The sequence below is a fragment of the Ictidomys tridecemlineatus genome, chromosome 2, assembly GCF_052094955.1.
Source record: "Ictidomys tridecemlineatus isolate mIctTri1 chromosome 2, mIctTri1.hap1, whole genome shotgun sequence".
NCBI lineage: Eukaryota > Metazoa > Chordata > Mammalia > Rodentia > Sciuridae > Ictidomys > Ictidomys tridecemlineatus.
In genome coordinates, this window is record NC_135478.1 from 5,928,582 (window position 1) to 5,941,676 (window position 13,095).

The 13,095-nt window shown below is 42.9% G+C and overlaps 1 protein-coding gene across 1 annotated transcript; it reads left to right on the forward strand.

Moving 5' to 3' along the window:
* The first annotated feature begins 12,135 nt into the window (after positions 1-12,135).
* Positions 12,136-13,095, forward strand: LOC101954662 (olfactory receptor 7G2). Its single transcript, XM_005332161.3, has one exon. It carries the CDS (start codon positions 12,157-12,159, stop codon positions 13,093-13,095), a length of 939 nt encoding a protein of 312 aa, XP_005332218.2. The 5' UTR covers positions 12,136-12,156.

A 13,095-nucleotide genomic window follows, 5' to 3' on the forward strand; every position in this document is an offset into this window, starting at 1 on the left:
TGTGCCTGTGAGTACACAAGACGCTAGATCACATGGGACAGATGAGAGTGGCAGACCACCTGGGGTTCAACTCCACCTGTGCAGTCCTGGACCCATGTGCTCTCTAATATTCTTTTTTGAACCCTCCCAGCTCAGTTTGCTGGTCTCTAACATTGGCATGATCAGATCAGCTCCTACACGGACATGGGCTGGAATGGTGACGTCTTGACCAATGATAAGCTGCATAAATGATGGCGATCTCTTAGGGTTATAATGCAGCTGAAGACTTCCTGTCCCCCGTGTTGTCACTGCTGTGTCACATTGTAGTTGAATGCATTCCTCACGTGCTCATGCTGATGCAACAAATCCACCCTGCTGACAGTTGGATAAAAGTTGTGCTCCACAGAGAAGCGTGTACTCTGTGATGCTTGATCATGGGGGTAAGAGGCTCTGTTACTGGTTTATGTAATTATTATAATCTACTTTTTAATCAGTGCATATTGAGAATACGGAATAAGGGGTCTCACTGAAGCCTAGCCGTTTGTGCCTAGGACTTCTTTTGAGCATTTCCACCCCATGTACTCCTCCCTCTGATTCCTTTTCTCTTCTGTCATAGTGTCCCTTCTACTTTTATGCCATCTTTGTGTGTGTGTGTGTGTGTGTGTGTGTGTGTGTGTGTGTGTTCTACATTTGAGAGAAAAATGCAATACTTGTCTTTCAGAGTCAGACTCACTTTGTATCATTATTTTATTTCTCCTTACAAAAACCATTCACTCTAAGACCATGTACCCTATGGTGCTGGCAGGAACCTCGTCGACCTGAGCTTACTGCATCTCTTGCTTGCACACTTTCCTCCTGGGCTTGATTTCATCTCCCATTGTTTGTCCATCATGGCCATGGGAGCGACAGGCTAGGCCATGTAGCCTTGGCGCGTATAGGCCGTGTCATCTGGTCTTGCACAAGTGCACCCCATGATGTTCACACAATGAAATTATTGAACGAAGCATTTCTCAGAATGTGTCCCCATCATTAAGGGGCACATGACTACATTTGGGTAGATTTGAAAGACTCCCCGCTATCATAGAGGATGCCCCCAGGTGCAATCAGACAAGAGTCTCGACTCTTGTCCAGTGATTGCCGCAGTGCTCATTTCTCCTGAGGAAGAGTTCAGAGACAGGGTGGTCCAGGGAGAGACCTAGGGGGTGATGTCTCCCTCCCCAGTTGGCTTCTCCTCACACTGTCCCTGAGGCCTGAAGGTCATCGATGGCTACATCAGTGCAGGACCAGGTTGCACACAACAAGGAAACAGGACTCACTGCCTCTCTCTTCATGAAGCACAGATGATCTTTACAAGTTGTCATCCTAAAATCTTTTTTTGTAGCTTCATCATCCCCCTGGTCCTTCTTTCATTGGTGCATATGAATTACACAGAACAATGGGTTTCACTGTGGCATATTCGTGCAAATGTCTAACACACTTAAGAACACGCAATATTTATACAGATTTCTTCAGTACAATGTGGTAATTCAATATATTATACAACATGTAGGGATCATATCAGGGTAATTAAAATGTTATCTTCTTAATCATTAGTCAATTCTATGTGGTGGGAATGTCTGAAGTCTTCTCTTGGCCTATATGTATTTTGAAATATGTACTAATTGTTCTTGACTATGACTACTGTATTTTACTACAGATTATTAGAACTTAATCCTCCTATCTAACTGTATTTTGGTATCCATGATACAACCTCATTCCTTTACCCTCCTTCCTACCCTTCTTGGCCTCTGTGACCACTAGCATACTTTGTACTTCCATCAGACCAACTTGGTTAAATTCTGTTGCACATGAGTGACAATATGTGCGATTTGTCTTTCTTTCTTTCTTTCTTTTTTTTTTTAAAGAGGGAGAGAGGAGGGAGGGAGGGAGGAGAGAGAGAGAGAGAGAGAGAGAGAGAGAGAGAGAGAGAGAGAGAGAGAGACTTTTAAAAATATTTATTTTAGTTTTTGGCGGACACAACATCTTTGTCTATATGTGGTGCTGAGGATCAAACCCGGGTCGCATGCATGCCAGGCGAGTGCGCTACCGCTTGAGCCACATCCCCAGCCCAGCGATTTGTCTTTCTATTCCTGGCTTATTTCACTTAGCATCCTGTCCTCCAGTTCCACCCATGTAGCTGCAAATGGCAGGATTTCGTTATTTCTCTGGCTGAGAATATTCCATTTTATACATAGGTCACAATTTCTGTATCCATTAACCTGTCAGTGGACACCTTTTAAAAATATTTTGTTTTAGTTGTAGTTGGATGCAATACCTTTATTTTATTTTTATATGATACTGAGGATTGAACCCAGTGCCTCATGCATGCTGGGCAAGCGCTCTACCACTGAGCCACAACCCCAGCTCCCAGTGGTCACCATTTTTGAGTCTGTACCTTAGCTATTGTAAATAGTGGTAAAAACACAGGATTGCAGGTATCTCTTTGATATAATGATTTTATTTTCTATATATACATTATACTACTGTATATATCTCTATATATTTTTATGCACATGTATGTACATATACATGTGCATAAAAATATACGCATCTAGTATTATATATCATATAACATTAATAATAAAAATACAATTATGGGTTACATGTCATTATATGTATATATATAATTAAAATGAACTAGGTATGGGTATACATGTAATGTATATATAATTAAAATGAGTTAGGTTAATGGGTCATATGTAGGTTATATATTAATATACATAACATTGTAGCTTATTTAAATTTTATATTATAACCGGTAGAATACACATAGTATTAAAATAATTTAAATATATTTAAATTTAAATTTAAAATAATATTCTCATTCACCCCAGAAATGGATGAGAAGAGTCATTCCTCATGAAGTGTTTCTTGTGACATTTCTGAGATGTTTTCTTGGGTTGGAACTGTAACTTACTAGTGGAGTATTTGCCTAGCACATGTGAGGCCTTGGGTTCAAACCCCAGCATTGCATAAATAAATAACGAAAATTAAAGTATCTTATTTCCACTCATGTGTGTACCAGATTGAATAGAATCCCTTACCCTTTGTCCCCAAATTATGTTTGCCCTGGCCCTCAGAAGCTGACCTTTTAGGGAACAGATTCTTTGTGGACATTTTATTTTTTCTTTTGTATTAATAACACTGATTACTGAATTCTTTTCATGGAGTGCCACGTGGTCATCAATACACTGTCGGAAGCCTCTCCTCTGAATAAAATCTTCATATTGGTACTAGTATAAGGGAAATGCCAACTTCCTCTCCTGGTGCTAGCACACATCACAGGCACTGCTCCTCTCCACCACGTCTTGACATCTGGGAAGTCAGAAGGGAAGACCCAGAGCAGTCCAGCAACCCTGGCCAGGAGAGCCATGTGCAGGCACCTCAACAGCCGATGTGTGACAAGGCAGTGATGACTTGGCAGGCAATGACTTCCTGAATAGGACTGGATAGCCCAGGCAACAACAGCAAGAATGGACGATGAGGTTGCATCAGGTTAAAAAGCTCAACTTGTTTTGATCAAACTCTGTTATAAGCACGTGCAAACAGGCAATTATGAAACCAAAACTGAATAATAGTTAATATGCACCTGTAAAAAGAAAATGTGGTTTATATACACAATGGAATTGTACATTACACTTAAAGAATGAAATCATGCCATTTGGGTGGAAAATGGATGGAACTGTATAGTTCATGGTGTTAAGCAAAATAATCCAAACTCAAAAACGCTGGGATCATGAGCCTTTTATCTCAAACATGGCAACAACAAAAAAGATGATATGAAAATAGTAGGGAGATTATTAGAGATGATAAAGGGGGTTGGGGGAGGGGAAGGAGGGAAAGGTGAGGTAGAGATGATTAAAATAGGTTATGTTTACGTATGAACATGCCACAATGAAATCCAACATTCTGTAAATTCCATATAATTCCTGTGTACTAATAAAAACAAAAAAGCTAAAAAGGAAGATCCCAACATGGTTCCAAGATGATTCTCTTTCATTTGTCTCTGTTTGGAGGGAAACGTGTCCAGCTGTGCACGTACTCTGTCAAGACCACACCTCTACCTTGTGTAGAACACCTTCACTCCTACCTAGCCAGGTCCCCGGCTCCGGAAAAAATCCCATCTCTTTTTTGCATGATTCATTTTCCTATTTGACGACTGCACTTACAGTACCATCTGCTGTCCACAAATTTCTCTTGAAACCAAACCCCAAATCCTCTCCAGACCCCTCATGCTGCTCTGCTCCCGTCTGATTCTCTTGTCCCCTTGTCACAAAACTCTCCCAAGGTCTCTATACTGACTCTCGGTATTTCTCTCCTCCTATGTTTCTGTGGGTTCAATCCAGGGAGGCTTTGTCCTGATTTCTCATCTGGCAGGTTTGCAGCTCCCTCATCTGTCACCAGTCAAGTCTCTACTTCTGAGTGCACTGCACTGACTTCTGGTGCTTGATGAGGCAGAGAATGTCCCAGGCCCATCCATCAAGCCAGCAGTGAGCCAGGCTACCTTCTTCCTTGGAGGCTCCAAGTCCACAGTCATGGGTTGAGGCAGCAATCAACTCTCAAGTTCACCTGCATTTCTCAAATAATGAAGCCCTTCTTCTGCCCTTGGGGACTAGTTTAAGTCATGTAGTACTCATTGCTTGCAAAGAGGAGGAGATGAATCCACGGACTCCCTTGGCTCCTGCCTATTGCCTCCATCACGTTGGAGTTATACTTCAGTGTCTGCAAAATCCTTGTCTTTACATCTTCTCTTTCTGGTGCCTGGAAGAGTTGACCTTATTCTGTCAGGCAGTGGGTGTCTTTGTATATTTTACCTCTTATACATATTTTTGTCAAGTGAGTAAGCTTAAGAAGGACACCTCAATACCATCTTTCCATAATTTTAAAATAATGTATCTCATAAATCCATAAGAAGATAACATGTTGTGAAATAAATTGACCAAAATGTGAAAACAAGCCCTCCAATGTGAAACATTTTAAAATGTAAATTCACACAAAGCACCATCTGCACCTATTAAATGTTGGCCGAAACCTGACCATGCTCTTGGTGATTTTGTCATTGAAGCAACATCTTAATTGAAAATGCAGAACCACAATCTCAACTCACAATTCCCCAGTGGGAGGAAAACTACATTGAAGTATTGTGATGGAATTGGAAAAGGTATTCATAAAACTCTAGGGAGTAATCGCCCTATCTCTAATATCTGCACTCAGGTTTCATCAGAGCAAATAGATGAAAATCTTCCATAAGAAACAATGACAATGAAATTTATAGGTCAGCAATATTCAGTGACTTTTAAATAGAGACACCCCGTTTGTATTTTACAATACCTTAGATATTATTTTTATTTATTGTTTTTAATACGTACACAGGACATGATTTCATTTTATTTCTATCTCTGCAGCTCTGAGTGAAGACACATTTTTGATAATGTGCAGAGAATGTCTGTAATGTCTGCATGTCACTTTCTGGTAGCAAAAGCAGGGTCTGTGTGTCAGGAACCATCTTAGACTATAATTGTACTCAGGAGACATTGATCTAAAAATCTAAACAGAAATTTTGAAATAGTTTGCAATTACTGTGAAGGCAGTTAACATCATGTTGGCTGCGTGCTCAGCCCAAATCTACTTTGTAGTGCAAATGATGAAGTAGATTGTACATGTTGCATTACACATACTTACACAATAACTCAAAATGACAGAGTCTTTGGAAAAGTTGTATTTTATATCAGTCAGATAGATAAATTGAACATTCTCTCTGCTGTTGAAATCACAAGAGTGGTATCTGAAGTTCAATATTGGATACCGCAGATGACATCTGTTATTTTTTCCTATTGAACCAGTATTACCAATATGTAGAGAGATGAGTCTACCTTATCAAGCCTGCTAATATAAATATTAAGCTACATATTTTCATTTTTCACCCCTATAGTGGAAAAAAAAACAGGGTGAAAAGATCATAAAATACATAGCCCAGCATCATCAGCATCACATGGGAACATGTTAGACAATCACCCGACTTATACCTTGGCTTTCAGAATTGTGAGGGAATAAATTTCTGTTAAGTCTCCCAGTGTCTGGTTCTTGGTTGTGGCAGGACTAGCGACTCATACTCACAAACCACTTCCCCAATACCTCTACCAGAATCAAAGTAGATTTCAGAACACTTTGTAAGTGCCATCGTGTTTGGGAAGAATCAGGTTTCTGTGCTGCAGGAAACAGAACCAGGCAATGGCAGCTGTGCTGCTAATTGGGGCCACGGATGTATATTTCTCCTTTTTATAAGGAGCAGTGACTTTCCACATGCTACATGAGCCACTTTCTTTTCCCCTTTCGGAAATTACGTGTTTGAAATATTTCTACTGAGGTACCTATTGGTTTGTCAATGTGTCAAAATTCCTTAACTAGATTGACCCTTTGAGCTGCCAGTTTGTCACGTAGGGCTCAGGCCTGTTTTGCATCAGCCCTGCACCATTTGGTGGATGTACACAGCTCAGTTAGAATGAATGGCGAGGCTCTATTTCCCCTGATGATTTGCCTCAATGATTCTTGATGGTGAAAGAATTACTTACACCAATTTGAAAATTTTTGAGCATTGCCTTTTAAACCACAAAACCTCTTAGAGTTTCTTTTTGCCTTTGAAGCAGCAGAACTTCACATTTCTCTCTTCTTTCCAATTCAGCAATACGTCAACTCTCTGCTTATGTGGTGGTATTTTTCTGGCCTGCCTTGCTGGTGCAGGAGAGTTGTTGCATCTTTCCCAGTACCAATGGCTCACACATTCACTGTAACACACCAGCCGCTAAAATTAAGCTGTTTGTGGTAACAAAACCCAGATTTTTTTTTTGTTACAACTTCAAAGCAGCTAGTACCTCAGCAAACAGCTTTTCTGTTAATTTGCAATTTCCTACAACAATGTTGATGAGAAACACCCACAATTCACATCTGTGACCCGTACTGTTTACAAATGCATGTACTGAAGCAAAGACCCTGAGATGGGGTAAGTTTGGTACAGGAATTCTACAAAAATAATGAAGCATGCTTACCTGGCATACAAGGTCCTCATTGGTTTTTTGTTATACATTTTTTAAAATTGTAATTTCACTATTTTGCAAGTGCAAAATAAATGATGTTCTTCATTTTTATTTTTTAAATTTGTTTTAATTAGTTACCCATGACAGTACAATGACCTTGACACATCATACATTTGAATCATATGGGATTCTCATTGGTTACACATAGCACTTTCAAATTGTTCAATATCTTAGAAAACATGTAACCATATTTATGGAGCCGTTCCTAAAATTGCCCCCTTTGTATTTGTGCATTTGGGGGAAAATGACCATCTCTACAGTAGCACTTGCATTTATGCAGGAAATTGGTAGACAAAGTTGATATAACGAAGCTTGTGTTTCTATCACAAATGTTTAGTTCCACCTCAAGCTGGCTTGTTTGTTTGTCGTGATGGGTTTTCTTTAGAAATGCTTAGAAAGCGATGTGTGACCACTACAGAGGAGAGGTGTGTCCATGCCTGAGTGCGCTGGAGTAAGGTGAGAGCCGAAAAGCGGAGGGAAGAGCTAGCTCCTCAGGTGTCTCAGGGTGAGAAAGGAGAAAGGGATCTGTCCCACTCTGGCCCTTTCCACAGCAGCCACCGATGATCACAGCTCAGCCAGGGTCTCACGCTGGCTCACCACGCTCCCCGCTGAGTGTGCGTCAGGAAAGTCTCAGGTTCCTAGCACCAGGGGCCTTTGCTCCCCGTTCGTTTAGGGAGAAGGATTTCATCGTTAAGTGTAAACTGCTCAGGATGCCTCAACAACTAACAGCCGTCACGCCTAAGGCCTCAAAACCACGCGCTCTGCTCTTGACCGTGGGTCCTGCTTTGACACTGCTGCTGGCGAGGCGCCACTTTGGTGGACAGAGAACGGAAGGTCTTGAGAACCAAGAGGGTCACTGTGGCTGTTTGTGGGAGGGAGTTTCCGGGAGTCATTGCTAATTGGGTACTCATCAGAAGTCACCTCACATTGGGGTAGATGTACCTCTTGGGAGTCTGATATCTTGACTTCAAAGAATACGAATTTCTCTTCAAAAAATGGCTCTGTGGCTGGGGCTGTCGCTCAGTGTTCGAGTGTGGGCCTCCCCTGTGGAAGGCCTGGTATTAACCCCAGAACTGCAAAAGTCAAACCCGGCCTGACATCTCCTCTGGCCCTGGCCACAGCATCAATGTCTTCTCCCTTCTTGCAAAACTCCTCCAAGTGACCCCTGCACTCACTCCCCACAGCTGTTCTCCTCTCAGGTTTCCCAAGGTCAATCCAATGACAGCTTTAGCGTGATTTCTCCTGAGGCAGGTTCTTGGTTGGTCTCACCCATTAGAAACCACTTCTCCACCCCTACACGGAGTCCTCTGCCTCTGCTCAGTGGTGGGCAGACTGCCAGAAATCCACAGAAAGCCAGCAGCAAGTCAGTGAGGTTCTTCCTTGGAGGCTTTTCGGAAACTTTCAGGTGCTCCACTCCATAGCCATGGGTGCAGGAAAAGCTCACTTTCACCACGTTGCTCAGGTATGGAGACGGCCTCTGCTCTGGCACACTACTGTCCTCCTGGGACACTGTGTCCTCAATACCATCAAAGATGGATCCATAGAGTTCCTTGGCTTCTGCTCACTTATCCTAGTATATTTGATTTCTTTTTTTGGTCTCTTGAAAGCTTTATCTTGCTTTTACATGTTGCTATTTTGGGGGGTTGTCAGTATAAACCTTGACCCTTTTGAAATAACTCCACTGATATTCTTTTATATACGAATCCCATTTTTTAAAGTGGATGAGGTTAACATGGTGAAGAACGTCTTCACATAGTCATCCATTTAAATAATACATCTTGCAAATTGTAAATTGTTATGTAAAGACTTAATACCGTCTAAGTTTCATTCAATGTGAAAATATTGAAGCCTTTATATATAGAATGTTTTAAAAAGAAAACTAACACGGAGCTCCACCTCCACCTGTAAAATGACTAATGAAATCCCGTCCAGTGTGCTGAAGTGTCTGGGCACATCTGCATGGTCCTGCCTTGTGTTAGTTTTGTGATTGTCTCTATATTAAAAGCAACAAGCCATAATTGCATCTCAAAGTTGTGTAATGTGAAGGAACATAAACTGAAACTATTGGGATGGGATTGAAAATGGCATTGATGAAATGGTGAGTGAGGAGTAACAGCTAAGTCTGTATTTTTGGCCGTCAGCAGTGATGAAAGAGAAGATATTAGAAGCTTCTTTGAAAATTTTAAGAAACAAAAATTATAGTCCAGCAAAGAGCTGTCTGAGCTGGGGGAACACCCTGGGTGTTTGCAGTGGTGCAAAGTTACAGTCGGGTATTCGTCCCCTAAAGGCCCCTGTGTTAAGGCTTGGTCTTCATGACGTGGCACTACAGGGAGGTGTTGGGGCCTTTTAGATGTGGGACACAGCGGAAGGAAGTTGGGTCTCAGGGCACTGCCCTTGAAGAGCATGTTGGGATGCCAGCCCCTCTTCTTGTCCTCTTTTCACATCCTGGCTGCCATGAGTGGACAGGCCTCCTCTGCCCTGTTCTCCTCTATGATGTCCTGTGCTGTCACTGGCTGAGAGCAACAGGCCCAGTGACCTTGGAATGATATTCTCAAACCATGAGCCACAATGAACCTCACGTAGGTGTTCGTTACAGCAAGAGAAAGCTGACTGTGAGAATGCCTTAGCGAGTATCTTAGAAAGTGTTATCTATACCCACACAGAGGAAATGTCTTCAAATGAGTGAAGCAAGACTCTTGAAATGATTAATTAAAATGATGGCTTTGTAATTTAAAGGAGCCCTGGACATTTTTAGAGAGAGGCCAGGCTCAAGCAATGCAGCTGAGCAGACACCGTGCAGAGAGCTGAGAGGGGCAAACATGGCCTCAGGGGTCAGGAATCAGCCTGAGTCCTTCCCTCCTGCAGAGTTGGTCTTCAAGGACGGGCCCTCTTGGGATCAGAGCATTAGTAAAATAGATGATCTAATGAGGACTTTTGGATAGTGAGCCTCCAGAGGAACAGAGACTATAGACGTCAGTATGGAATCATCTCACTCGACAGGAAGCAGCACCTGAGCCTCCTCCTGAGATGAGCCTTCCTGTCCAGGGTCCTCTGACTCCTAGGTCTGCCTGCATTTCCTGAAGACCCATCTTCCAGCTTCAGTATCCAGGTGAGGCTTTTGGCAACATTCCTATTTAAACTAACCCGGCATCTAACATCCATATTTAATGTTTTGGAAGTGTAATTTATGTGTCTCGTTCCTTCATTGCTGAAGTCATTTGAGTTCCTATTCATGTCATCACATGCCTCGCCTCATGTGTATGTGCCGCGCCCAGGACTCTGCATCTCCACCCTCCTCCATCTCACAATGCACGCTCCACGTTCCCTTCTTATTCCTCCACCCGACCATCAATTCCAGCATTTGTTTCATCACAGTAAACGCTTCCCTGGTTTTTGCATGTGTGCTGCCAACCATATTTTCTCTGTCCTCGCTCATCAGTTACTCTGACCCACTCTTCCTTCTGAGGAATGAAGAGGGCGCTGAGCCACAGTTCAGGACTGTAAACCTGGAAACACAAAGGAAATATCAGAATGGGGGACCCACGTGGCGATAGTGTGCAGGGAGCTTTTGTTGGATGAATTTCATCATGAAACAGGACTATGGTATTTTTACAGATTCCTTGGAGGATAATTCAGTAAGATTTGTATAAATGCAAGGTGTTCAATGTGAGGTTGGATCCATGGGTGCACTCCCAAATGATTTCCACAAGCAAAGCAACTAACACATTCAACAGGCTGCTGGTTTCTTGTTCAGGTGGTGATTTCCCTCTCCACAGCTTTTCTAGAGCCTGGATCTCGTTCAGAGAGTGTGCTTTCCATACTGCACCTGATGGTAAATGCCATCAGACCCAGTTCTGTCCCACTCTGCAGACGAAGGCCATTGCCCCACTGTGACACACCAGGTAGGTCCCAGGTTGTCCTGTGAGGGTGTGTGGACTTGTGCGTTACGAGAACCCCAAAATTGTTTCTATATGCATCACTTTTGTTAGGAGCATATACATTTACTTTTATCTCATTTTAATGTTTTAAAAAATTCTTATGTTGTCTATTAACTTAAGAAAGACCTCCTTTAGGATGAGGTAGGTAGAGAATCTCCTGGTTTCCCTTAGAATTAGTTGCTAACGGGGCTGACTTATGTTCCTGGGATGGTATCTTCTGAGTTTCGAGTGTAGAGGCAACATTTCCTAATCTTTGCTCAGGTCCACCAGGAAGGATGCCGTCCACCTTCTGTAACTATTTTTGTGGGTAGAACTGGACATATATTGAAGGCAAAGGCACGATCAAAGGATTTAGATAGGGGAAAGAATAAAATTACAAATGAAATGATGAGATCTGGGTGGCCAATTAGCAATGTTAGTCCTGTACTATCCAGAGGCATTGACAGATTGCTTGAGAATCAACTCAACAGTCAGAATATCTGAGCCCCAATCCAGGCTTGGCCCAACCTGCACTGTGGATCTGACATCCGTGATATAAACTCACCTTCCCTGATTGGCCTCCTGGGTCAATCAGGATGATAATAAAGCATATGAAATCGACAAGATGATTTTGAAGCAAGCCCAAGTTAGGGGGCCTTTGCTTTAGAAAACAGATTTACAGGTTTTCAATGACTTTTAGAATAAAGGCATGACAAATCCGAATTCAAAAGTAATATCTCACACTTTATTTCATTTGTAGCACTTAGCACAGTGCCTGAAACAGCACTGGTGTCCAGGAACCACTTATTTCAATGAAAGAAGTGGAAGGGGAGGGGCAGTGTGTAAAGAAATGGGAAAAAATAGTATCACAAAAAAGTTGGAGTATTCACTTGGGTTCACAATAACCATGAGGAAGCTTTTGTTTTTAAGTTTTGTTCTCAAACTGCATCAAACATTCTCAAGGGCTTACTGAAGCACAGACAGCTTGTGTTTATCCTGAGGGTGATTCAGCAGATAACTGGGGCTGGGGACGAGGGATGTGCATTTCTGTTATCTTCCTAAGTGCTGCTGCTGTCCACACTGTTGAGATGTTTTCTCTTATATTTTCCATAAGATTCACCAGGAACATGGAACCCACAAACCACACAGCTGTTTCAGAATTCCTTCTCCTGGGACTGACAGAGGACCCAGCCCTGCAGCCCCTCATCTTCAGCCTGTTCCTGTCCATGTACCTGGTCACCATCCTGGGGAACCTGCTCATCATCCTGGCGGTCAGCTCTGACTCCCGCCTCCACACCCCCATGTACTCCTTTCTGTGCAGTCTGTCCTTGAATGACATCTGTTTAAGCACAAGCACAGTCCCCAAGATGCTGGTGAACCTCCAGACACAGGATCAGAGCATCACCTACCCAGGATGTCTCTGCCAGATGTTTTTTGTCTTAGTTTTTGCATACTTGGAGAATTTTCTCCTTGCAGTGATGGCCTATGACCGCTATGTGGCCGTTTGTCACCCCCTGAGGTACACAGTCGTCATGCTGCCCCACTTCTGTGTCCTGTTGGTTCTGGTCTCCGTGTCCATCAGCACTGTGGACGCCCTCCTCCACACTCTGATGGTGCTGCGGCTGTCCTTCTGCACAGACCTGGGGATCCCCCACTTCTTCTGTGAACTCGCTCAGGTTGTCAAGCTGGCCTGTTCTGACACCTCAGTTGATAATATCCTGATCTATGTGGCAACTTGCCTATTTGGTGGCGTTCCTCTCTCTGGGATCATTTTCTCTTACGTTCACATTGTGTCCTCTGTCTTGAGAATGCCATCAACAGAAGGAAAGCACAAAGCCTTTTCCACCTGCGGGTCTCACCTGTGTGTTGTGTCCTTGTTCTATGGGACAGGTGCAGGGTTGTACATGAGTTCTGCATTTACTGACTCCCCCAGGAATTCTGCTGTGGCTTCAGTGATGTACTCTGTGGTCCCTCAGATGCTGAACCCCTTCATCTACAGCCTGAGGAACAGAGACTTGAAGGAGGCTTTGAGGAGTCTCATTGGAAGGATAACTTCCCTTCTGTGA